Source organism: Ambystoma mexicanum, chromosome 9 (assembly GCF_040938575.1).
Source record: "Ambystoma mexicanum isolate Mex_15411 chromosome 9, UKY_AmexF1_1, whole genome shotgun sequence".
NCBI lineage: Eukaryota > Metazoa > Chordata > Amphibia > Caudata > Ambystomatidae > Ambystoma > Ambystoma mexicanum.
In genome coordinates this window covers 1,548,924,063-1,548,951,653 of record NC_090931.1, presented here as the reverse complement: position 1 = coordinate 1,548,951,653, position 27,591 = coordinate 1,548,924,063, and the positions used below count along the sequence as shown (strand labels likewise).

Genomic DNA, 27,591 nt, shown 5'->3' with positions numbered 1-27,591 from the left:
ACAGAACAATAAGGGTAAGCCACAAGGGAAACAAAATCAGAGTAGTGTACCCTCTGGTGGTAAACTAGAAGGAGGTCAGAGCAAGCCACCATTCCAGAAAGCATTTGGTAAATGCTATGTTTGTAGCTCGCCTGACCATGTGAAAGGAGATCCCAGATGTAAGGGTAAACCTTCAGGGGTCCAGCTTGTCTCCTTAGCATTCACTCCAGAGGAGGAAGTACAAATGGCAAGTGGAAACTTTCTACTTCTGGCTGATGAACCCATTGGAGTCTCAGCCAGGGTTTCTTTAGTGTCTCTGGGTCTGTGGGAACAACATAATTTAGATGTCTATAACCCTATCCCAGATAATACTAAAGAGTATTATAAGGACAGTGTCCAGGTGAATGGTCAGGAGACTCCTGCCGTTAGGGACACTGGGGCCAGCATAACTGTGGTGGATACATCTTTTTTCCAGGCTGAGGATGTTGCTAAGGCACCCAAATGCCTCACCAAGTTAGCTGGAGGGCCTGTGCAGATGCTTCCTCAATTACCAGTTCTCATCCAGTGTAATGACATGACAGTGAGGATACCTGTCAGCATACAAAGTGAGGTGTCAGGAAGGGTTCTGTTGGGTAATGACGTGAAGACTCTTGGAGTAGTGTCACATACCCCCAGACCTCCTAGTAAAAGGTTACAGGAGCTCACCAGACCTGCAAGGGAGGGAACCATGAGAGGTACTCCCAAGGAGATGATGAAGAAAGATATCACTCCTACTCCACTGGAGTTACAACCTGCTATCTCGGAACAACAAGAAGCAAATGGGGAAACCCAAGACCTCTAGGAAACAGCCAGCAGCAAGCACTCCAGTGCTTCCAACAAGGACTTCCCCTAGGTTGTCCAAAGTTACATCTGTAACTCCCCCTCCAGCTGAGGCTGAGAGGGAGGTACAACCCTGTATGGTTGAGCTAGACTCTGAAGAAGAGCTAGTGGAAGGCCAAGAACTCATTGGAGATCTGGATCCTGTTGACCATCCTGAGCTGCAGTCTTTACTGGCAGAAGGTGGACCCAACAGGGCAGACTTCAGTAAGGGACAGAATGTCCAACTCTGGAAGGTCTTCGCCAACAGGCAGCTTCTCAGGCTGATGGGCAAGAGCCTGGAAAGTATAGGTTACACTGGGAAGATGGCCTCTTCTACAGTGAACCAACTGAGTCTGCACCTGGAGACTACAAGCGGCTTGTGGTGCCTCAAGAAAACAGACAACAGTTCTTGCAACTGGCCCCTGAGATTCCTTTGGCTGGTCACTTGAGTTTCAAGAAGACCAAGGAAAGGCTCTCACTCTACTTTTATTGGCCAAAGATGGGGGCTGAGGTAGATAAGTTTTGCAAGAGCTGACATACCTGCCAGACTTCTGGTAATGTTGGGTCCAAGAATGTGGCACCTTTAGTGCCTCTCCCAGTTGTGGGAGTCCCGTTTGAGAGGGTAGGGATTGACATTGTTGGTCCCCTTGATCCCCCAACCTCCTCAGGCAACATGTTTATCCTTGTTGTAGTAGACCATGCTACTAGATACCCTGAGGCAATTCCTATGAGGACTGTTACAGCTCAGGCTGTGGCTAAGGCCCTCCTTGGTATTTTTACCAGGGTTGGATTTCCTAAGGAAGTAATCTCTGACAGGGGGTCAAACTATGTCCCTGTTAGGGAGAATTCTTTCTTTAGTCTGAATTTCCTAACCTAGTGAGTCCCCCAGCAGCTTTGCTGGATTTCTGGAGTTTGTTTTTTTCTCCTGCCAAGAGTGAGACTCTTTTTCTCCCACTCTTGGACATGATTTATGGTGTTCCTTTGACTGTTAATGTGTTTTATGGGCTATGGGGTCCTTTACTCCATAGGGTCTCATGTGTTTTTACTATGTGTGTTACACAGCACCCTCCGTGCAGTGACACAGGGGTGTCATAGTGACACCCCACCATAGACTCCATACCCTGGGACTGACTGCTGTCTCCCAGGGTATGTAAAGTCACCATTGGCTTTACTAATCCCAAATTATTAACAGAAATCGGTACAAACCATCATTTGTGGACGTACTGGTCGGGGCAATTCGATTGCCCCGGGGTCTGTTAGTCGAGGGGGCACGTCTCCGTCCCCCCTGATCGAGTTTTGGCTGGTGGCAGTGGATACTACTTTTTATATTCGACCGCGAATATATCCCTATGGGATTTTCCCATTGTTCGAGGCTACCAACTTTAATTATTTAATTCTCATAGCCTCGAACATACCGCCGGTTTATTTATTTAATATTAATTCGCCGGTTGGTATTTTTTGCCAGGACTCGATTCTAAAATGGCGTTTGTGTTCTCTTCTGTGACTCCAACCCAAGTCGAGCCCTTTGTTCCACTTTTTGGCGGGCTTCTCCACAGAAGCCTTCAAAAGTGGTGCCACTCTGTCTGGGTACCACAGGGGTGTGGGAGGGGGTTTAGGCACCTTGGTAACTCAAGTCGCACTCTTGTGTGATTGGCCCAAGTGGTGAGCCGGCCGGCTCACCACTTAGCATGTTTGATTGACAGCTAGGCTGAGTGAATGGGGGTGTGCTGCATAAAAGCAGGGCTTTGGGGACGGGAACTTCAGAAGTCGCCACAGGACCTGAGAATCCGACGAGGGAGAAGCTGAGCAGACCTACCACGACGACACCACTGGTGGAGCCCTGCGGAACCGACTCACCATTTCCCGACGACAGAGAAGATCTCCCGGCTGGAGAGGCTTCTTCCCCTGACTGGTGGGCACAACCAGTTTACCTTCTTTTCCTCGCATCCCAGGACGTCTTGTTGTCGAATTGCCCGTGCCAAGCACCCCGGCAACCGGATAGCCTCTTACCACTGGACCGCGAATAAAAGGACCGCTCCTTTTACCTGAGAACTCCGCGGCTGGTTTCTTCCCTGGCAGTGCAACGGACTCCTGTCTTCCTCCCCGACGAGATCTTCTCTTCCCCCGGACGAAGCACCGACTTGCATCCGCTGCCAGGAACAACTGCCCCCGCTGGAGTATTGTCACCACTTTAAGGTACCGTGTCCGCCATGCCTCCCTTTCTAAAGATTGCTACAAGGTAATAATAATCCCTTAACCTTCTGGACTGGGCTGGCCGCCTTGACCATCTAACTGGTCCCTTTCTTTGGTCCAACTCTTTCTGAACCTTTTCAAGACTTTTTGTGCACTTCAACCGTGTGACCTTGGACACATTTCGTTCTGATCCTCTTAAAGTGGATCCGGCCTTCTGAACTCTAACTTCACAGTTTTACTTTGCCTTCCTCTCTTGTTGTGTTCTTGTGAAAGTGTTGGGATCTGTTTCAATGTATACCCTGCTTTTCTCTCCCTTTTTAACACGAATTATTAGAGTGCCATCTGCGTTAAGCGCTCACCGCTGTCTGAAAATAAGTGGGGCTTTCCTTAAGAATTGTCTAATATTCTTTAAAGGGAGTGTATATCTTTTAGTGACCGTGTTTTTGAACTGCTTAACATTAGTGCCTGTGTGTTTTACTAGATGTGGTTTTAAATAAATAATTTTATCTCTTTTACACCAAGCTCTGGTCAGTGTTTACTTGTTCTACTGTGTTCTTTTCACCTATTGTGAATACTCTGTATACTGCCTAACTCTTCTTAAGGGACGTCTGACTGCTCAGCCACAGCTACCAAGTGAATCTGTGTGGTACAGACTGCTACCAAGTGGGTTTACTGCCAAACACCTGTAGTCTTAAATCTTTTGCAGTGGTCCCAGAGGGAACTGCACAGGTTTCTGCCTAACACTGGTGTACAGCGGTGGGATTTGTATTGAGTATACACTTTAGAGTGCTTTTTGAACACTTTAGGACAACTAACCACAGAGTTTAGCACTAAAAAGCTGATTTTCTAACTATGTCTGCTATGGAGAGTTATACCCTAGAATCATTGTCTGCCAAAACTGCTGATTGCTTAAAAGTATTGTGTAGACATAAGAATCTCTCTGAGAAGGGCAAGAAAATGGAACTTATAGAAAGATTGTTAGAAAACCAAAGTCTGGGAGGTACAGAGGAATCTACCCCCCCCCCCCCCAGCAAATGTAGAAAACAGTGATGGTATTGATCTGAATCAAAGTCTTGATAATGAGTCAGAAGAGGAAAGTGAACCTAATGAAGTTAGCCACTCTGAGCCTCTGTCTGCCTTACCTACTGTACCTACTGGGCCTATACCAGGTCCTACATATAACCCTACTTATTTTGAACTTGAAAAAATGAAGCTTGAATTAGAGTACAAACGTTTTATTGCTCAATCTGAAAGAAACCAAGAGCTAGAGTTTAGAAGAATAAATGCCCAGGCTGAGCAGAAGCAAGCTGAGTTAAGACTCAGAGAAATAGAGCTTAATCATGAACTAGAAATGAAGAAGTTGTCTGTGGAAAATGCTTCTCTCTCCTCTGGTTCCTCTAGGAGTTCCAGTCCCAAAAGACCCTGGATGCCTAAGGAATTAGTGGGTATGTATGAACCTAAGTTGGATGTGTTGGATTGGCTAAAAATGTTTGAGTATAATCATGGGCTCCAGGACATCACAGGGAATGAGTTACTTCCCTGGTTGTTCTCTAGGCTTCCTCTATTGCAACCAATGTGGTAATAGAGTTGGGGGAGGTGGATAAGAAGGATTATGAATGTGTAAAACTAGCTTTGATAGCTAGATTTGGGAAGACACCTTCCCAGTACCTTAAGAGGTTTAGGACCCTCAAAATGCATGATGGTACCCCTTGGGCTACCTGGGTGAGTGAAAGTTTGAAAAACTTAGAGGGATGGATTAAGGGTTACAGAGTTAACACTTATGAAGGAATGAATAATCTTGTAATGTTGGAGTCAATTTATGATGCCTGCTCTCCTGAGCTCAGACAGCACTTGGCTGATTCAAAGGAATTAGATTCCAGGAAGTTAGCTAAGGCTGCTGACTTGTGGGTTGCCAACAGGGCCACTCACAAGGATTCTGGGGCTACTCAGAAAAAGGATGAGGGAAAACAGCCATAAAAGGACTCCAAAGAGAATTCTAATAATTCCAATTCCAAAGAGGGCCCCAAACAAAACTAAAAGGGTAAGCCACAAGGGAAACCAAATCAGGCTAGTGTACCTCCTGGTGCCAAACCAGAAGGAGGTCAGAAAAAGCCACCATTCCAGGAAGCATTTGGTAAATGCTTTGTTTGTGGCTCTACTGATCATGTGAAAGTGGATCCCAGATGTAAGGGTAAACCTTCAGGGGTCCAGCTTGTCTCCTTAGCCTTCGCTCCAGAGTAGGAAGTACAAATGGCAAGTGGAAACTTTCTACTACTGGCTGATGAACCCATTGGAGTCTCAGCCAGTGTTTCTTTAGTGTCTCTGGGTTTGTGGGAACAACAGAACTTAGATGTCTATAATTCTATCCCAGATAATACTAAAGAGTATTATAAGGACAGTGTCCAGGTGAATGGTCAGGAGACTCCTGCCATTAGGGACACTGGGGCCAGCATAAATGTGGTGGATGAATCATTTTTCAAGGCAGAGGATGTTGCTAAGGCACCCAAATGCCTCACCAAGTTAGCTGGAGGGCCTGTGCAGATGCTTCCCCAATTACCAGTTCTCATCCAGTGTAATGACATGACTGTGAAGATACCGGTCAGCATACAGAGTGAGGTGCCAGGAAGGGTTCTGCTGGGTAATGACTTAAAACTCTCTTGGAGTAGTGTCACATACCCCCAGACCTCCTAGTAAAAGGTTACAGGAGCTCACCAGACCTGCAAGGGAGCGAACCATGAGAGGTACTCCCAAGGAGATGATGAAGAAAGAGATCACTCCTGCGCCACTGGAGATGTCAGCTGCTGTCTCTAAGAAAGTAGACGGAAAAGGGAAACCTAAAACTTCTAAAGAGAACCTCACAGCCAGCACTCCAGTGCAGCCAAAAAGGACTTCCCCACGGTTGTCCAAAGTTACACCAGTAACTCCCCCTTCCAGCTGAGGCTGAGAGGGAAGTACAACCCTTTGTGGTAGAATTAGACTCTGAGGAAGAGCTAATGGAAGGCCAGGAACTCATTGGAGATCTGGATCTTGTTGACCATCCTGAGCTGCAGTCTTTACTGGCGGCAGGTGGACTTAACAGGGCAGATTTCAGTAAGGGATAGAGAGAATGTCCTACTCTGGAAGGTCTTCGCCTCCAGGCAGATGCTCAGGCTGAAGGGCAAGAGTCTGGGAAATATAGGTTACACTGGGAAGATGGCCTCTTCTACAGTGAACCAACGGAGTCTGCACCTGGGGACAACAAACGACTTGTAGTACCCCAAGAGAACAGACCACAGTTCTTGCAGTTAGCCCATGAGATTCCTTTGGCTGGTCACTTGAGTTTCAAGAAGACTAAGGAAAGGCTCTCACTCTAGTTTTATTGGCCAAAGATGGGAGCTGAAGTAGATAAGTACTGCAGGAGCTGCCACACCTGTCAGACTTCTGGTAAGGTTGGCTCCAAGAATGTGGCACCTTTAGTGCCTCTCCCTGTAGTGGGAGTCCCATTTGAGAGAGTAGGGATTGACATTGTTGGTCCCCTTGATCCTCCAACCTCCTCAGGCAACAGGTTTATACTTGTTGTAGTAGACCATGCTACTAGATACCCTGAGGCAATTCCTATGAGGACTGTTACAGCTCCGGCTGTGGCTAAGGCCCTCCTTGGTATTTTTACCAGGGTTGGGTTTCCTAAGGAAGTAATCTCTGACAGGGGGTCAAATTTTATGTCCCACTACATGAAAGCCACGTGGAAAACCTGTGGAGTTACTTACAAGTTCTCAACCGCATACCACCCTCAGACAAATGGGCTGGTTAAAAGGTTCAACAGAACCATGAAGAGCATGATAGGTGCTTTAGAGGACCCCCTTAAAAGAAAGTGGGACCTTCTACTGCCATGCCTTCTCTTTGCTTATGGAGAAGTCCCCCAGGAGGGAGTAGGTTATTCTCCCTTTGAACTTCTTTATGGTCATCCGGTCAGAGGTCCATTGGCCCTGATCAAGGAGGGGTTGGAGAGTGCTCCTTCCCCCAAGCCAGTCAGAGTGACTGACTATGTGATAGTTCTCGAAGGAGAATGTCACAAATGATGGCAGAAGCAAGTGATATCTTGAAAGCTGGACAAGCATTGTGCAAGCACTGGCATGACCAAAAGGCTAACATGGTTGAGTTTACTCAGGACCAGCTAGTTGTTGTTATGATTCCAACAAGGCAGAGGGCCTTGCAAGACAAATGGATGGGACCCTTCAAAGATGTGGGTAAACTTGGAGAGGTCAACTATCTGGTGGATTTGGGCAATCCGAAGGACGCTCCAACAGTCTTCCACACCAACAGACTAAAAGCGTATGCCTCCAGACCGGATGTAGGAGCTTTGCTTCTAGCATCATCAGAGGAAGAAGAAGAGAGTGAAGCTCTTCCTAATCTCCTCAGAGGCTGACCTTTAGACGAAAAGATTGAAGGAGTAAATCTCTCTTCAAATCTGACACCTGAGCAACAGGAAGAGTGCAAATCCATGTTGAATAGGTTTGCCTCCCTGTTCTCACTTTCACCAGGCTTGACCCCTTGGGGACAGCATGACATAGTCACTGGTGACTGTCTGCCAGTCAAAAGCAGAGGATATCGAATGTCAGAAAATGTAAGAACCCACATCAAAGGTGAAGTCAGCAAGATGCTTGATCTCGGGGTAATAGAGCCCTCTACTAGTCCATGGTCTAGCCCAGTTGTGTTAGTACCAAAGGCAGGATCCAAAGAATTGAGATTCTGTGTGGATTATAGAGCTCTTAATGCAGTCACCAAGACTGATGCCCACCCTTTGCCAAGGACAGATGAGTTGGTGGATAGGCTTGGTTCAGCCAAGTTCCTCAGCACATTTGACCTTACGTCAGGCTATTGGCAAATAGCCCTGACAGACCATGCCAAGGAGAAAACTGCATTCTCTACCCCAGTTGGCTTATACCAATTTAAGGTTATGCCTTTTGGATTGAAGAATGCACCTGCAACATTCCAAAGGATGGTAAATCAGGTTCTGAATGGGATGGAGGACTTCTGCATGGCATACTTGGATGACATTGCAGTATTCAGCCAATCCTGGGAAGAGCATGATAACCACCTGGGACATGTTTTGCAGGCTCTTGGACAGGCCAATCTGACCATAAAGGCAAGTAAATGCCAGATTGGTCAGAGTAAGGTGGTCTACCTTGGGCATGAGGTAGGAGGTAGAGAAATAAGGTCTATGCTCAGTTAGATTGAAGCTGTGCAAAATTGGTCAACACCTACTACTCAAACCCAGGTCAGAGCCTTCCTAGGCCTCACTGGGAATTAGAGGAATTTCATAGAGAACTATGGGACCATAGCTTCTCCACTGAATTTCATCTCCTCTCCGGAATTCCCTAAGAAGGTCAAATGGAATGAGGAATGCAATCAGGCCTTTGAAAACCTGAAGAAAGCTCTTTGCCAAGCACCAGTATTGAGAGTTCCTGACTATCACCAAACTTTCATTGTGCAGACAGATGCTTCTAATGTAGGTATAGGTGCAGTCCTTAGCCAACTGGATGAGAAAGGTAGGGAGCACCCCATTTGCTTCATCAGCAGAAAGTTGAAGGATCCTGAGACAAGGTGGGCAACTATTGAAAGAGAATGTTTTGCTATTGTGTGGGCACTGAAGAAGTTTAGGCCATACCTGTATGGTTTTACTTTTGTCATTCAGACTGACCACCAACCCTTGAGATGGTTGATGCAGATGAAAGGGGGAAATCCAAAACTATTGAGATGGTCAATCTGCCTGCAAGGGTTTGATTTCACCATTGAGCACAGGTCAGGGTGTCACCACCAAAATGCTGATGGTCTCTCTGGGATGTATGTCATCGACTAGAGGTATGAGATTCATCCAGGAGTGGATTAAATCCTCCTGTCCCTTAGTCCGGGGGGGGGGGTGGTGAGTGTTAGCGAGAATTCTCTATTAAGGCTAATTTCCCAATCCTAGTGAGTCCCCCAGCAGCTTTGCTGGATTTTTGGGGTTTATTTTTTCTCCTGCTAAGAGTGAGTCTTATAATCTCTGTGATCAGATGGGTACTCACGGCTCTTCGGTTCTTTATAGATGAGAGGAGGTAAGAGGCGTCCCCCCAGAGGTCCAGAGATCAGATAATCTGTGCTCCGTGCTCCCAGGGGGCCGCCCCCTGGGAAACCCTCTTGGGGAAGAAAACCCAGATCCTGAAGGTCTTGTGTTGGATGGAACTCCCAGTCGTCGTGGCAGGTGAAATGAAGAAGAATTCCCGACTGATGCCAACAGAGGGAATGGAACTGAATTAGCAATCGGAGGCAAGGTGAGTACCAGGAAAAAGGAGAAAGGGAGACGAAGAAGAAAAAGGAGAGAAAGAGCAGAGGACCGCAAGAATCGGGTAAAGAGGACGGGTAAGTAAAGGCGAGAACGAGTGGAAAGGAAGACGTAGAAAAGCCGCTGGCGGCTTTAGTAAAAGAAGCTGCCGGCCATGGGAGACCGTAGCCGGAGGAAACACAAGCGGAAAATTAGAAAAGCCGCGGAGCGGCAAAGGAAGGAAGGAGCGAGGGAGTGCTCCAAGAGGAGAAAAACTGGCAAGGCAAGTTTTTTACGAGCGAGCAGCTACAAGGGAAAGCTGAAGAGCAGAGTAGCAACGCAGTTACCTGAAAGTTCGCGGTGAACAAGTACGAATAATGGTGGAAAGAGAGGAAGGACTAAGATGGAAGAAAAAGACTAGACCTGCCTTGTTAGTTGATAGAAACAGTATCTAGGAGCCGCCATCTAGGATTCCATTGAGTATATCGTGGTTGATGTAGCTTCCATCTTCTCCATGGGTTTCTAATCCCTCTTGTAACAGTATGCCCTCCCCGTGGGGGGGAAGGTCCGGGCTTCCAGGGATGGCATCGATGGTATCTGTTCACCAATGTAGGTGCATGCACTGCAGATGCTGGTTCCCAAGTTCTGTCTGATGGGCTGTACCCCTTCCAATCTACCAAGTATTGTAGGGTTCCTCGGTGATACCTGGAGTCAGCTATGGCGGAAACCTCATATTCCGGACCTTCTGATGTGTCAATAGGGGGAGGTGATATCTCTCCTTGTCTGCAGAACCTGTCAGATACATGTGACTTTAACTGGGAGACATGGAACACATTGTGTATCCGTGACCAAGAAGGCGGTAGTTGTATCTGATAGGATACTTTTCCTATCTCCTTGAGCACCTGAAAAGGACCAAAGAATTTAGGAGAGAGTTTGGAAGGTATCAATCTTTTGGGGAGATAGCAGGATGAAAGCCAAACTAAATTCCCAGGTTTATATGTGGGTTCTTGAGATCTTCTTTTATCAGCTTGGAATTTGGTTCTTTGTTGAGTGTCTTTCAGGATGACACGGGCAATGTTATGTCCTGATTGAACGTGTGCCAGCCACTCCTCTACTGAAGGGGAGTTAGTTATTCGAGTGGCTGTGATGGGTAATATTTCAGGATGAAAACCATAGTTACAGTAGAAAGGTGACATCTTGATGGCGGAATGTTGCGCATTGTTGTAAGCTATTTCGGCATATGGTAACATCTCAGTCCAGTTATCCTGTGTAGCGGAAACAAAACATCTGAGGTATTGTTCCAATGTTTGATTTAATCTTTCGGTTTGGCCATTGGCCTGCGGATGGTATCCTGAGGTAAGATTCCGGTGTATGCCTAAGGCTTGGCATAGATTCTTCCAAAAGGTTGAAATATATTGTGGCCCTCTGTCAGAGACAATGTTCTTAGGTAAACCATGTAAGCGGAAAATTGTATGCAGGAAACAGGATGCCATTTGAGATGCCGTAGGAAGCTTCACCATGGGTATGAAATGTGCCATCTTAGTAAAAGAATCAATAGTCACCATAATCGTGGTGTTGCGATTGGAAGGAGGCAACTCCACTATAAAGTCGGTCGAAATCCTTTCCCAAGGCTGACTAGGAAGGGGAGGTTGCACTAACTTTCCAATTGGAAGTCTTCTTGGTACCTTTTCTTGAAGACAAATGGAACATGCAGTGACATAGTCTCTGACGTCTACGGCAACAGATGGCCACCAGAAGTGGCGGTTGACCAATTCGAGGGTGTTGGCAATTCCCCTATGTCCTGCAGTCTTATGGTCATGACACATGTACAATACTTGTTTCCTGAGATTTTCGGTAGGCACATATATCTGTGTATTGTGGTAGAACAAGCCTTGTTCTTCCTGGAGTTGGTATTCTTTTGTGTCTATATCATTGACTTCAGAGAGCTGTTTGCGAATGTCCTGAAGAAAAGAGGATATCAAAAAGATGAATGTAGCTTGAGGCAATATCTTCTGCTGAATGCAAGGTTCTTCCTTCTGTAGACGTCGTGATAAGGCGTCCGCCAATCGATTGTTAGTTCCAGATATGTGAGTGATTCTGAAGTCAAAGGAAGAAAAGAAATAGGCCCAGCGGGCTTGAGACGACTGTTTTGACATTCATAGTTTTGTAGTACTTTCAGGTTGCTATGGTCAGTTCTGATGGTGATGGGATGTCTTGTTCCTATCAGCAAATGTCTCCATTCTTGGCATGCTTTCTTTATGGCGAGTAGTTCTTTTTCAAGGACAGTATAGTTTTGTTCCGAAGGAAGTAAAGTCTTGGACATGTAGGCTATGGGGTGTTCAACGCCAGACAGGGATGCTTGTTTTAACACACCTCCAATGGCAGAATGCGAGGCGTCAGTTTCGAGAATGAAAGGTCTTGTTTGATCTGGTAATCTAAGGATAGGTGCAGTGGAAAAGGCCGTCTTGAGGTTATCAAAGGCTTGTTGTGCTTCGGTAGTCCATGCATACCTCTTTCCTTTTTGGAGAAGAGATGTCAAAGGTTTGATGGTTTTTGAGAAGTTAGGGATAAATCTTCGGTAAAAGTTTGAGAATCCCAAAAACCTTTGGACCTCCTTTACCCCTTGGGGAGCCTTCCATTGCTGTATGGCTGCTACTTTTCGAGGATCCATGGAAGCCCCTTCGGCAGAAAGGATAAAGCCCAAATATGGGATATTCGTCTGGTGAAATGAGCATTTCTCCAATTTTGCAAACAAGTGGTTGTCTTGGAGACGGTGGAGGACTTCGGAAACATGAATCATGTGTTCTTGTAGATTTTTTGAGAATATCAATATGTCGTCCAAATAGACGATTAATGAATGGAGGAGTAGATCTGAGAACAAATGATCAACGAACCTCTGAAATACAGAAGGAGCGTTAGCCAATCCAAATGGCATCACCCGATACTCGTAGTGACCGAATGGTGTGCGGAAAGCGGTTTTCCACTCGTCTCCGCTCTTTATCCGAATCAAATGATATGCACCACGTAAGTCTAATTTTGAAAAGATTGAGGCACCTCTGACTGCTTCTAGAATGTCTTGAATAAGAGGCAGGGGGTATCTGTCTCTATAGGTAACTTTGTTTAATCCCCTGTAGTCAATACAGGGTCGGAGTTCTTTACAATCCTTCTTAGGAATAAAGAATAATGAAGCTCCAGCTGGGCTCTTAGATTCGGTAATCAAGCCGTTACATACATTGGTTTGTAGATATTCTCGTAAGGCTTCCTTCTCTGGGTTAGAAAGGGTATACATTCTTCCAAAAGGGATCTGTGCATCTGGCAATAGATCAATAGCGCAGTCGTCTCTTCTGTGGGGAGGCAACTCCTTGAATTCCTCATTGGAAAACACTTTATGGTATTTATGATAGATCTCCGGTAGCAGGTTTAGATTCAATACTACAGACGAGGAATTCTGCAGCGGCAATTGAGTTTGGGAGATGTGTACACCATTGTCAGAGTTAGGTAAGCACGTAGCAGTGCAGTATTCAGATCCTAAAAACATAGTTCCGGCCTTCCAGTTTATGTAGGGGTTATGTTTAGACAACCAAGGCATTCCTAGGATAATAGGATAATGAGCAGCTTTGATAAGGTCAAAGATCACCTCTTCTTTATGTGTATTTATTTTCATGGTAAGGACAGATGTGTTTTCTTTTATGAAGCCAGAGGATAATGGTTCTCCATCAACTCCTTCGACAGGTATAGCGGTGGTCTTGGTTAGATGAGGAATCTTGTGTTTGTATGCCCAATCAATGTCCATAAAAAGACCCGCTGCTCCACAGTCCACCAGAGCCGGTACCCTTTCGATCACAGAGTCTTGAAATTGAATGGTTAATGGTACCACTACCATTTGAGGGGCGTTTGTGACGCAGTTGAGGGAACTTTTCAAAATGGACCCATTCACAGTTCCCTTTATGAACGGGTGGCGGCGTTTCCCGATCGCCGTGGAGGTATCAGGTTACAGTCCTTAAGTACATGTTTGTTGGAACCGCAGTACATGCACAATCCCTGAGTACGTCTCCTGTTCCTTTCCTCAATGGTGAGAGGGCCTCGGGTGGTGCCTACTTGCATAGGTTCATCTTCGGCTACTCGGGATGTCTTAACTGTTTCACTTTTAAACGAAGTTGGTATCCCTTTTGCCTTTCCTTTCCTTCTTTCCCAATTTCGTTCTTGGATGCGATAATCCATTTGGAGGACAAGGGTGATCATCTCTGCAAGATTATGTGGGCGGGGAACACGAGATAATTCGTCCTTTAATTCTTCATTGACATTCCTTCTGAATATGGTCAAAAGGGCATCATCGGACCATGCAGTCTCAGTGGCCAAGTGTTTAAATTGGGTTATAAAAGTCATTAATTCCATGGTTCCTTGCTTTAAATCAAGAAGGTTTTCCTGGGCTGTAACCACTAACTCTCTGCGACCAAACATGGCCTGTACACTATTAAGGAACCCAGCCAAGTTGTCTAAGAGTTGGTTATTAGTGGTCACTAAAGGAGTAGCCCAGGCCAAAGCACTGCCCGAGAGGTTAGTTATGATGAAACTAACCTTGGACCGATCAGTAGGGAAGAACATTGGTTTGAGCGTAAACTGTACAATACATGAATCTATGAATTCTTTAAGCTTCCTAGGGTTACCTTCGTACTTCCCCATAGGAAGTGGTCCGGGCGGTAATTCAGTCCTGGAATGTACCATTTGGCGAAGCAGGGTGTTTTCGTTTCGTAATCCCTGTACTTCAGTATTCAAGGCTTGCACGGCATCCATCAGCTGCTGAACTTGTTGTTCCATGCTTCCTTTCTATTCCAAATATCTTTGGGCGTTGCTATCTCTTATAATCTCTGTGATCAGATGGGTACTCACGGCTCTTCGGTTCTTTATAGATGAGAGGAGGTAAGAGGCGTCCCCCCAGAGGTCCAGAGATCAGATAATCTGTGCTCCGTGCTCCCAGGGGGCCGCCCCCTGGGAAACCCTCTTGGGGAAGAAAACCCAGATCCTGAAGGTCTTGTGTTGGATGGAACTCCCAGTCGTCGTGGCAGGTGAAATGAAGAAGAATTCCCGACTGATGCCAACAGAGGGAATGGAACTGAATTAGCAATCGGAGGCAAGGTGAGTACCAGGAAAAAGGAGAAAGGGAGACGAAGAAGAAAAAGGAGAGAAAGAGCAGAGGACCGCAAGAATCGGGTAAAGAGGACGGGTAAGTAAAGGCGAGAACGAGTGGAAAGGAAGACGTAGAAAAGCCGCTGGCGGCTTTAGTAAAAGAAGCTGCCGGCCATGGGAGACCGTAGCCGGAGGAAACACAAGCGGAAAATTAGAAAAGCCGCGGAGCGGCAAAGGAAGGAGCGAGGGAGTGCTCCAAGAGGAGAAAAACTGGCAAGGCAAGTTTTTTACGAGCGAGCAGCTACAAGGGAAAGCTGAAGAGCAGAGTAGCAACGCAGTTACCTGAAAGTTCGCGGTGAACAAGTACGAATAATGGTGGAAAGAGAGGAAGGACTAAGATGGAAGAAAAAGACTAGACCTGCCTTGTTAGTTGATAGAAACAGTATCTAGGAGCCGCCATCTAGGATTCCATTGAGTATATCGTGGTTGATGTAGCTTCCATCTTCTCCATGGGTTTCTAATCCCTCTTGTAACAGTGAGACTCTTTTTCTCCCACTCTTAGACATGATTTGAGGTGTTCCTTTGACTTTGTATGTGTTTTATGGGCTATGGGGTCCTTTACCCCATAGGGCTTCATGTGTTTTTGGTATGTGGGTTACACAGCACCCACCGTGCAGTAACCCAGGGGTGTCGTAGCGACCCCCCAACATAGACTCCATACCCTGGGACTGACTACTGTCTCCCAGGGCATGTAAAGTCACCATTGGCTTTACTAGTCTTAAATTGTGAACAGAACCAGTACAAACCATCATATTGTGGACGTACTGGTCGGGGCAATTCGATTGCCCCGGGATCTGTTGTTCGAGGGGGCACTGTCCAGTCCCCCCCGACCGAGTTTTGGCTGGTGGCAGTGGATACTACTTTTTATATTCGACTACGAATATATTCCTATGGGATTTTCCCATTGTTCGAGGCTACCACTTTTTAAAATAGCCTCGAACCTGTGGTTTATTAAATTAATATAAATTCACTGGTTGGTATATTTTGCCGAAACTCGGTTCCCAAATGGCGTTTGTGTTCACTTCTGTGACTCCAACCCAAGTCGAGCCCTTTGTTCTACTTTTTGGCGGGCTTCTTCACAGAAGCCTCCAAAAGTGGTGCCACTCTGTCTGGGTACCACAGGGGGTGTAGGAGGGGGTTTAGGCACCCTGGACTGAGTTGCCTCGGCAACTCAAGTCGCACTCTTGTGTGATTGGTCCAGTGGTGAGCCGCCCGGCTCACCACTTAGCATGTTTGAGTGACAGCTAGGACCGATGAATGGGGGTTTTCTGCATAAAAGCAGGGCTTTGGGGACTGGAACTTCAGACGTCGCCACAGGACCAAAGAATCCGAAGAGGGAGAAGCTGAGCCGACCTGCAACAACAACACCACCGGTGGAGCCCTGCTGAACCGTCTCACCACTTTTCCCGACGACAGAGGAGATCTTCATTCCGAAGAGTCTTCTTCCTTTGACTGGTGGGGATAACCAGTTTGCCCGCCTTTTCGCCTTCCCGGATCATCTCGTGGCTGCCTTGCCTGTGCCAAGCACCCCGGCAACCGGGATACCACGTTTTCTCCACTACCGCGAATAAAAGGGTAGTACCTTTTAACCGGAGAATTCCGCGGCTGGTTTCTTCCCTGGCAGTGCAACGACCTTCAGCCTTCCTCCACGTTGAGATCATCTCTTCCTCTGGACGACGCCGTGACTTGCACCCGCTGCCAGGAACAACTGCCCCCGCTGGAGGATCCTCTCCACTTTAAAGGTACTGTGTCCGCTTGGCCTCCCTCGCAACGGTCTGTGTGGGGTGACTCTTAAAGCCTCAACTTACCACTTGGGTTGGCTCTAGGCTGGCTAACTGAACTTTTCTAAAGCTGAACTAATTCCTTTCTGAACTCCCTGCAAGACTTTTCAAGACTTTTAAACTTTGTGATCTTGGGCACAGTGGTGTTCTACTCTCTCCAAGAGGGAGCCTGGCCTCTGAACTTCTTGCTCACAAGTAGACTTTGACTTTCCTGCCTTGCTGAGTGCTTCTAAAGGATTGTGTTGTGTGCTGTTCCTAATTTCCGCCTTTTCCCTCCCTTTACCTTAAACTTATTAGAGTGCCATCTTTAGTTAAGCGCTCACCTCTGTCTGGAAATAAGTGGTGTTAACTAAGACTTGTCTAATAAGGAACAGGGGATGTATATATATTAATAGTGACTGTGTTTTTGAACTTGCTGATAATAATAGTGCTGGAGTGTTTCTAAGTGTGTCTTTAAATAAATAATTATATACTTGTTACCAAAGATCTGGTCAGTGTTTGCTTGTGCTACTGTATTTTGGTACCTATCTTGTATACTCTATATACTGTCTAACTCTTCTTGAGAGAAGTCTGGCTGCTCAGCCACAGCTACCAGGTAAATCTGGGTGGTACAGACTGCTACCAATTGGGTTTACTGCCAACACCTGTAGTCTTAAGCCTTTTGCAGTGGTCCCTAAAGGAACTGCACAGGTTTCTGCCTAACATCTGGGAATCCTACACATCAGCATACATACGGAATATCAGTGTGGTGCTATACGATTCCCACAGGTGGACTCCGGGAATCATACACATCAGCGTAAATACAGAATATTAGTGTGGTGCTATACGATTCCCACAGGTGGACTCCGGGAATCATACACATCAGCGTAAATACAGAATATTAGTGTGGTGCTATACGATTCCCACAGGTGGACTCTGGGAATCATACACATCAGCGTACATTGCAGAATATCAGTGTGGTGCTATATGATTCCCACGGGTGGACTCCTGAAATCATACACATCAGCGTACATTTGGAATATTAGTGTGGTGCTATACGATTCACACGGGTGGACTCTGGGAATCCTACACATAAGTGTACATACGGAATATCAGTGTGGTGCTATACTATTCCCACGGGTGGACTTCGGGAATCATACACATCAGCGCACATACGGTACTCACCTTTTTCTATTACATTAATACATTCGCTCTATCTTACCCCAACTAGTGACATACTGTGGGTTACTTATTCATATATTTAATTTCACTTCATTCATATATTTCCAAAAGATTGCTGTTTGTATGGATTAAAGCAATCTATAGCCGTATTGATCAATGCCAATAAAAAGATTGCACACTACTTCAGTGGTCTATGTGGTATGGCAGCAGAAAGACGAGACAGATCTAGACTTGTCATTCTGAGTACTTTATTTAAATAATAAAGAAAACGCCCTTTTCCTGGTGGAGCTTTGCTTTCTTTCTGCACCTTAGAATTCCATGTTTGGAACTTCATGAATAAGCTATATGTTTATAGCTCAGAGAAATCCCTGTTTTCACCTTGTATTTAGTTTAGAATGCAAGGGCCGGTTTAGGGTTTTGGACACAGAACTGGAGACTCTTTTTTTGTTTAACATCCTGGCACAGACGTTCCTTAGTTTTGTTGAGGTAGGGAGACCCCTCCTAGAGTTAGGGGTAGCTAGGATTTCCCCAACCCCTCTTATCAATTTGACAATAAAAGTTTATAAACAAAACCTAAGATGCCTCTGTTTCCGAGTCTTACTACTGACATCTTAGAGCACTCATCCTCCAAGAAGCAGTCTGGGGTGCACTGATGGGCCGCATCCTCCATACACAAACCACCCAACACTGCTCACCTTATCCACAACCGTCCAACAGACCTCATACTCTGGGAGGTTTTGGGGAATTATTTTCAGTTTGCTTTTTGCCTTCTACCATCTGCCTCTAGCGTGCAGGTAATGATTTTAAGTTGCAGGCTACAAGCCGCCCATAAAACGTCACTTGCCTTCTACACATACACACAGCCACCATTTGTTGCTCCCCAATGGCTAGTGGCAAGTGCAGAAGTTGCACCTGCTCTGAGGATTGACTCTGTTAGGCTTTCTCTCGGACACAGTACCTACACTGCTGGCACTTTTTTTCCAGCAGAGTTGGGTTTCTGTGATGAGTGCAGTCTTTCCCTTGTCACTGTTCACACTCCTCATGCCTCCATTGCTCCCGTTGGGTGGAGCTTCGCAACTCACCTGCGCATGAACTATATCAAAAGCATGGGGCAAACTAATAATTATTAGCACCTGTTTTGTGTGCAGGTGCCATCAGGTTACTCCAAACCCAAACCCGGGCTGAATCACGCAATCCAACCCCGGGTGCAGAACAAGCTGTGAGCTGCCATCTTCCCCACACCTGACCTTGCTTGCTCTTGCCACAGCCACTTCCCTCCTGCTCCCACTCACCAGTTTTTTTACGTTTCAGCAGCAGCGCCACCACGCTGCTCCTTGATTCCGGTCCACCATGGGATTGGAAGCGAGGTTCCACATGTGTCCTCGCCTTTTATTTCCATAGCAGCCATACTGGGCGAGTATATGTTTGAAACAACGAGTCAAGGCAAGCACATAACCACCAGTTGGTTCAACCAAATACATTGCTACTCAAACCCTGGGATGTTAATCCAGGAGTTAATAGCAATGATAACCGGATCCCTGGGCTGTGTTGGTTGGTAATGTCCCGAGTACTTTCGTTAAAGACCCGCACTACACTCAGACCTATTAACTCTCGCCCCAAGCCATAACCAAAAGATATGGCATGGGGACATGGTTATTATTGCTATATTAAGGCACATATATCAAAGACAGAGGAGCAGAACCCATTCCCAGAGACTGAAATAACAAGTGATCTATTTCATAAACTATAAACCCCCTTGGTCAAGATCAGGGGTGCAACTTTACCCAGAGAGAGCAGCGCTTGGTGAACCTCCTTCATCACATTCCTGTAAAGGTCCTTCTGCCACTCCTTCAAAATCTCCCACTCCTCTTCAGAGAAACAGGCAGCAACTTCTGGGAAGGTCGCCTGTGCCTGGAACAGAACATGTGACATCAATTATTTACTAATTCAATGCAATGAAATACAATATCTAATGAATTTCTATACATTAAAAATTAACATTCCCTCCCTCAACCAGCCCTTGTTTCTATAATAATCACCAATGTCAGTTTCAAGTAGAAAAGACAAGGAATTACTAAATGACAAGGTGGACAGCGATGCCTTTTGTATGCACACCTTGTGGTGTCTCTTGCACCAGTCAGTATATCTGAAACTCAATTAGTGAAGCTCTCACTCAAGAACTATATTATGTTACATTAATCAGAAGTAAAATATTGCAAGTTATTAGCCCGGCATACAATGTCACTCTCCCCTCATTTCTCTACATACACTCAGCCCACCATTTCTTACTCACCAAGAGTCAAGATAAACCAAAAAGTGTCTCATCTGCTAGTCTCCGGGGATCTGTCACCCAGGTGGCCAGGACACAGCCATCGCTTTTGGATCCAGGTCCCGGGGGGGGTGGACCAGTGCGGGAGGATCACCTGGGTGAGGGGACTTTGGGGAGTGGGAGTGGGACACTGGATGGTGAGACGCGGTATCCCCTTCCCTATAACAGCTTTACCCCATCCAATCCAGTAGGATATTTAGGAAATGTACCCCCTGCCCCCATTTACAACACGAACACTTTCGCAGTGACCGCCCGCTCTAAGGAAAAACAGACTAACACCCGAGATGTGCACCTGACATGTCCCAATACTATGGTCAGGCAAGGTCAGGCAATTACTGACAATCACTCACACCTGACTTCCGTTACACTTCCCCACACGGATAAAAGGCAGAGAACGACAGCACACTCTGAGCAAGGCAAAAAACATGAGGAAACAGCAATTCCAAGATGGCAGTTGAACGAGAGGAGAAAGACGTCAAAACAGAAGGGGGTCACAAGGAGGGAAGTTCCCTTGACCTTTTCGTAAAGTAACCATTACTTTCACAAAACCTTGAGAATAGAAAGCGTTAGACGAGGAAACCAGGCAGAAGAATCCTGCATTGTGTGTCAGAGGCACCCGGGGCCCTCCTGCATGAATAATCAAGGTAGGAAGAAGCGCCAGCTGGCATGGTACTGTGCTTGGCTCCAAGAACAAAACAGCGTCATTGAAATCAACAGAGCCAATGAGTTGGGGAGACCGACACAAGACCGGTCTGTGCTGAAGTCAAGGTTGCAAGCAGCAACATTGTATGGCGAGCACTGGAACGAACATTGTTAAAACGTGTTTGATAAGAGATGCAAATGAAGTTAAAATACTGATGAATGATTGAACTTTAAAGCAAGCTACAGTACCTTTGACGGACTGGTCCGGCACCACCTGAGTGCTCAATCGAAGGTCTGTGCAAGGTATGCAGCTGAGAAGTAATAACAGTAAATAAATTTGGTCTGAGCCCGGCGGAGGGAGATCAATTGAAAGAGAATGTATAAATGTGAAACAAAGTGGTCCTGCATCGGGTGAAGTCAAAGCCTGTGCACAGTCAAAAATCTTCAATTTCAATGAATTCAAGAGCATTTGGAAGAGCACATGGATTTGGTCCGAGCCCGACAGAGGGAGATCAATTGAAAGCTTTGTGTTAAAGTGGGTCTGAGCCTGGCGGAGGGGGGCCCGGGTGAATCGAAAATCACCCAAGAAGTTGTACATGAGAATCCTGAGGATAAAGGAACTTTTAAATGTGTGTTTGTCGGATCAGGCCCTCTGAAGTAAGAGACTTTGAATGGCAAAGAGACTTTGACACAGGAGGCCCTGATACTGAGATTTGAACTGCATCCTCACTCTAGAGAAGCCAGAGACTGTGCTAAGCTCGAGTGTGCCGCCTTGTCCCATGCAGAAAACGTGGGGAAGGGGAGCCAACGGCTTGAATATCCCGACATATCATTCTTGACCACTTTTCTTTTACATAACCATTGTTTCCCACATTATTTGTATTCAGAAGTAAGGCAATAGGTGTATTAGTATAGGCCATTTTTATTTTGACAAGACACCACTAGGACTGCGTTATTATTGTTTTATGGTCGTTGCTTGCTCCCATCTTTAGATTTAGGATTAGATGGGTGCTTTTCAAACCTGATTGAAGTTCAATAAACAACTTTGATCTGTAATCACTTGTGTCTGTTTTACTGTTTGATACCTCTTTGCCTCCTTTGGGGTCGGCTCACACTGCCCCCTTGGGGTCCGCTATGGCCGTCAGCAAATCCTAATTCTCTCGGTGCAGGAGCGAGTTCAACCTCTCGCTCGGGGTTCACGGGCTGCCCCCGCTATTCCGGCACCCCGTCCCACCTTTAGACACAGTGGATCGTGGTATGGGGGCTCACTGAGGCCCCACAATGTCCTGCCGAAACGGAGTGAAGATGGAGCCAGTCTACTCCATCTCGCCACACAACAGCGCACCCCCCTTCTCTTTCAATTGTTAACTGAAAGCTACAACGGCAACTATTTGAATGTTTAATGCATGTTATTGACCTGACAATGTGGGTTGGAAACAAGGGGAGACGGGATGACAGGTCTGGGTGTGGCGAAATGATACCACAACTTGGTCATATGATGTGGGAGCAGGGAGGCAAAATGAGTTGTGTGGAGCAAGTAGACCAGGTGTTGGTTTTGTGTTTGCAGGGTCGAAGGCAGGTTGCAGTTATTGGTTTTGTATTGAGGGGTGTAGGGAGCTAGGACACAGGTATGACTTAGTTATAGGGTATGACTTAGTTATAGGGGTGGTGAGGGCTAGCACCAGGTGTTGGTTTTGGGTTGAATTGATTTAATTATTTGCAGTGTGCTGGTGACACCAGACAATCAAGCAAATGAAAATGCAATTAGACAGGGGAGCAACCAGGGGATGTTATACTGAAGAATGCAAGGTCCTCGGAGGAACATGTGGGAGTACATGGTTAGACAGATAATCCAGCACAAGGCCATGAAAACATCTGTCTATGAGGCCACGGAGCTTGAACTCAATCTGCTTATGACGCCTATTAATGGGTAACAAATGCAGACCCCAGCAAAGAACCCAATAGAGTAAGATCTTCTCAGACCGTAGATAAGCCACACAGCTTAATATGAAACCATTCCAGGTCAATGAAGTTGAGAGGATGGAAACCTTGCATAGACCACACTGGAAGAACTAGCCTGGAAGTCATCAAAGTTCCCACCACAATCTGAAATTCCCTTAGGAGTAAGCAGGAGAAATGGTTTAATTTAAAAGAGTGTGAAAAATGGTGATTTCTAAAAGCGACATTTTGCACATTAAGGCACACATCGACTTGCCAAAAGACTCCCAAGTTCTTAACTTCTTTGGATAAAATAACGGGATGGCCTCCTAGGAAACGATATGGTGGGAGAGCTCCACAGCTGTTCAACAGGTGATTTAGTCCAAACAGAATCAAATCAGTTTTTCATGAATTTAGCTTCAGCTCTTTGTCCATTATCCACTCATGTACAAGACCCAGACCAACAGATAACGCTGAAAAAAATCATTCAAAAGACCATCAACCTGCAGAAAGATCCACGTACGAGTAATACGGATCCCTCAAGCAAATAAGCAATTTAAAACAAGGAAGCAGATAAACATTAAAAGGGAGAGCTGACGACAGGGAAAATTGCAGCACGCCATATAACACCGGTAGAGGTGAGGACTGGAAAGAACCTGTTTGCGTTCACCAAGAAATGAAATAAACCATTCCAAAGCCTGACAGTTTACCCCAGCCAACGGAGAGAGCTGAACCACTGGGAGACTGTGCTTCATAATATCAAATGATGTGGAAAGATCTAAAAGTATTAGAACAGGGGGCTTTTTCTATCCCATGGATTCTAGCGTGGTCCAAACGATTCTACAATTTCCTGAGAACCACCTTTTCCAAAACTTTGGAGCTCCAAGGATGCCCTGCAACTGGGCAGAAGCTGGTACAACAGCTGGATCTAAACCAGGCTTTTTAAGGAGGGGAGTCAGGACAGATCGTTTGAGTACAGCCTGGAAAGGGGTAAATCAATACATTTGGACACCCCGGGAGCAGAGCCCGGGCATGTTCTCTTTCAGGGAAGGCAGGGGAGGAAACAGTCACATTGGAAGGGAGGTGAAGTGTGGCCAACAGAGGCCACATCACTTCTGAGGTAGCCTCAGAATAAAATGAAAGAAGAGATCCTGAGGATGGAACAGAGGCAGGGCATTGTGGGAAGGTCTGAACAAGTGCCTTCTTAAGTTATTTCCGAATAAGCGTGATCTAATTGCCAAAGAAGAGGCGCAGGACCTCACAATCCCTCTGTAGATAGAATTGGGCCACCCTGGAATACCTGAAATAATGTTTTTGTGCCACAGATGGCATTATTTATTTTTTCTTTTAAAAGTGTTTTAGCCGCCATGAAGATAGCCTTTTTATGGGTCAAAAGAGCATCCTTCAATAGGAACAGAACCAACCGATCCCCCAATTTCCTCCATTTGGCTTTGAGGAGTCAACAAGTCTCTTAGAGAGCCTGGCACCCTGAGATGTGAAGCATTTACATTTGAATTAAGATGGAAATCATAAATGGGGCCGCCTTGAACGTGGCTACAGCACAAACTGTTTGCAATGCATTGAAAAAAACAGTGCAGAATGTGGTTGGTTGCGCAGGATATTAATATCAAAGGAGAGTTTGTTTGAGCATTGGACAACACTTCTTTTTTACTATGCGGGACTTCCTGGTAGACTCACTATCTACAGGAACATGCACTGCCATACGAGAAGGGGAGAGTTATAAACACAACAAAGACCAGCCTGTCTAAGTGGCACCAGGCCTAACCAGTGCCCTCTGGAATGAGACGGGCCAGTGGTCCACAGAGAGTGATGGGGAGCTGAAATACTGTCGAGAAAGGTGGCACCGTCAGCCTTAGATGGAGTGTCACCCCAAAAAAGTAAAATCCACAAGAATCGAATGATGGAGAACTCCAGGACCCTAAGAAGAAAGAAGGTGTGAGAAACTAACTAAAGTAGAGGCATCTGGGACAGTGGGAGGTGGAGAGGCAGGACACCAGGCACGGATTATAGAACTCCCAGGACATGCATGAGGATGTCATCAAGTCCAGTTTTTTCTTAAAATGTTGAGAAAGACAAAACTTCAAATCCCAGAAATCAAGGGAAATCACAGGACTGGTGAGCTTCTTTTCACACATGACTGAGGGGAGCATAGGTGTTTTGTGCTGTGCTGTGTAGAAGCACTCCACCAGGGATGGGTTTTGTGTTATGGGAATGGGAAGGAGGGACACCAGGTCTGGGTTTTGTGCTGTGTGGAAGCAGTTTGACAGGGATGGGTTTTGTGTTATGGGGCTGGAGAGGAGGGACACCGGGTCTGGGTTTCGGGTTGCGTTCAGTTGGTGATGGTGGGGGAAGCAGGACACCATGTGCCATGGGTCTTTTGCTGTCTCAGCTCTGTCAAGGCTCTACTCCATAACCGAGGTTCTGGTCGCTGAGACTGCATCCCCCCTCTGTTTCTAGACCGCTGAGTTTTGGCCCTTTCCCTGTACCAGCCTCGTCGGTCAAGAACCTGGGGGTCCAAATCTCAGCATCCCTTGCCATGGACGAACAGGTAGCTGCAGTCTGTAAATCTGGGCACTTTAAGCTCCGGATCTTGCGGAAAGTCCTTCCCTTTATCCCAGCAGAATGTCAGGCCCCGGTGGTTGCGGCGTTGGTGTTGAGTGGGCTCGATTATTGTAATTCGCTCTATTTGGCCCAACCTCATCACCTCCTAAATCGGCTGCAGCTACTTCAAAATGCGGCCGCTAGGGTAATTTTTTGCCCTCCTTTTGGTGCTCACATGTCACATTAAGGAAACTTCACTGGCTTCTTGTTGAACGCTGCATTCTTTTCAAGGCCATGTGTATGGAACACCGGGCTTTCTACACCCTTGGCACAGAGTACCTGCAGGAGAAATGTGTTCCTAACGCTCCCACGCGCTTGTTGCGCTCTCGATCCGCCCTTTTAGTGGCGGTCCCACAGATTCGATGTTCACGGACAAGCGGGCGTTTGTTCTCAGTGGCTGCCGCTGAGGCCTGGAACGCTCTGCCTTTCACCTTACGTGGGACTGAAGATCATCTTACTTTCCGCCAGCTGCTAAAAACACTCTTATTCTAGTTTGATCCCTCCTCTCAATTAGCGGCAAGAAGCCTCCTAGTGTATGTGCGCTCCACAAATTCCTATAACATAACATAACATTAATTCTCTAGCTCCCCCACCTGCATTAGAGATACACAGATGGTATCCATTCAGCGACATTCCAAGGTCAGATACAGTTGGCTAGAGTTGAACGACCTCACATGGGTCAAGTATATAAATAAAAAATATCATATCAAGTTGGCAGCAGTGACTGCTGGCCACAAGAAATAACGGGAGACAACTCACCTCATCTGAACCCTGCTCAGGCATGTCTTCCCAGTGACGTTGAGTGGATTTGTCCACAGTGACCATGGGGGACTTCTCCCCAGTGATCTCGGATGAATTTCTCCCCAGTGATTTTGGATGGATTTCTCCCCAGTGATGTTGGGTGGATTTCTCTGCAGTGATGTTGTATGGCTTTCACCCCAGTGATTTTGGGTGGATTTCTCCCCAGTGATCTGGAATGGATTTCTCCCCAGTGATCTTGGATGGATTTCTCCCCAGTGATCTGGAATAGATTTCTCCCCAGTGATTTTAGGTGGATTTCTCCCCAGTGATCTTGGATGGATTTCTCCCCAGTGATTTTGGGTATTATTTCTCCCCGGTGATCTTGGATGGATTTCTCCCTGGTGATCTAGTAGGGATTTCTCTCCAGTGATCTTGGGTGGATTTCTCTCCAGTGATCTTGGATGGCTTTTCCTCCAGTGATCTTGGATGGATTTCTCTCCAGTGATCTTGGATGTATTGTCTTCGCAGTGATCTTTGATGGATTTCTCCCCCGTGATCTTGGATGGGTTTCTCTCCAGTGATCTTGGGTGGATTTCTCTCCAATGATCTTGGGTGGATTTCTTCCCAGTAATCTTGGATAGATTTCTACACAGTGATCTTGGGTGTTTTGTCCCTGGTTATCTTGGGTGGGCTTCTTCCCAGTGATTTTGGATAGATTTCCCCCCAGTGATCTTGGGTGGGTTCCTTCCCTGTGATCTTGGGTGGATTTCTCCCCAGTGATCTTGGGTGGATTTCTCCCCAGTGATTTTGGGTGGATTTCTCGTGGTCTTGGGTGGATTTCTCCCTGGGGATCTTGGGTGGATTTCTCCCTGGGGATCTTGGATGGATTCCCAGGGATCTTGGATGGATTTCTCCCCAGTGATCTTGGATGGACTGCTCCCCAGGGATCTTGGATGTAGTTCTCCCCAGTAATCTTGGATGGATTTCTCCCCAGTGAATCTGTATGAATTTCTCCCCAATGATCTTGGGTGGGTTTCTCTCTAGTGAACTTGAGTGTATTTCTCCCCAGGGATCTTGGGTGGATTTCTCCCCAGTGATCTTGAGTGGATTTCTCCCCAGTGACCCTGGGTGGACTTCTTCCTACTGATCTCTAACAGGATTGGAGCAGCACCCAATAGCACAGGATGTGGATGGGGAGCCCTGGAGACAGAGATCTCCTGCCTCCAGCGCTGTATTGCGCATGCGCAGAGCCGGGGACACTAATTGCCAAGACACAGAGTATCAATCACATGCACAGGAAGTGCCAGTCTCGGGGTATGAGACACTGGTCACCAGGAAACGCTCGGGGACAATATCCCATCGCTTCCTGTGTCGTATTCGTGATGTTAAAGTCAGAATGATCTCTTCCACCGGAAGCTAATTAAAGGCAGTGCGCGTGCTCAAAGAACGAACACCAAACTGTCAACACGCAAAAGGCTACGATTCGGGGTTCCGGCGTCACGTGTCTCCCATCAGCCAATCAGTGCGCATGCTCAGTGATTTCACGTTCCCTACAGAATACGCATGTGCAGTTGGGGAATTTGTTAGAGGTGCCCATGCGCAGTTGTAGTAGAATTTGCCAACGCGTGCGCAGAAGAGTGAAACCTGGCCCGCGAGTCCGGTATCCGCCATCTTAGAGAATGTTCAGGATTCCTGACTCCCGTGAACCTGCGTCACGTGTCTCCCCTCAGCTAAACAGACGCAGCTCCGGAGGTGGCTGACGGAGTGACAGGCCGTCCTGCTCAAGCGCTTGAACATGTGGAGAGTGGGAGATAAACATGCACCTCAGTCCTAGTGCCTAGAAACTGCACTTATCAGAGCAGGCGCCCCCCATGCTCTGA

General features: G+C 46.6%; 1 protein-coding gene across 1 annotated transcript in view; it reads right to left on the bottom strand.

The window, feature by feature from the left end:
• LOC138487582 (zinc finger protein 282-like) overlaps positions 1-26,832 on the bottom strand; it is a 101,910-nt gene extending 75,078 nt beyond the window's left edge. Inside the window, exons 1-2 of the mRNA XM_069614054.1 lie at positions 25,730-26,832; positions 19,224-19,350 (exon numbers count right to left, since the gene is read on the bottom strand). Of these exons, the coding sequence (XP_069470155.1) occupies positions 19,224-19,350; positions 25,730-25,795 (193 nt within the window). The 5' untranslated portion in view covers positions 25,796-26,832. The remainder of the gene's footprint in view (positions 1-19,223; positions 19,351-25,729) is intronic.
• Between the last annotated feature and the right edge of the window lie 759 nt (positions 26,833-27,591).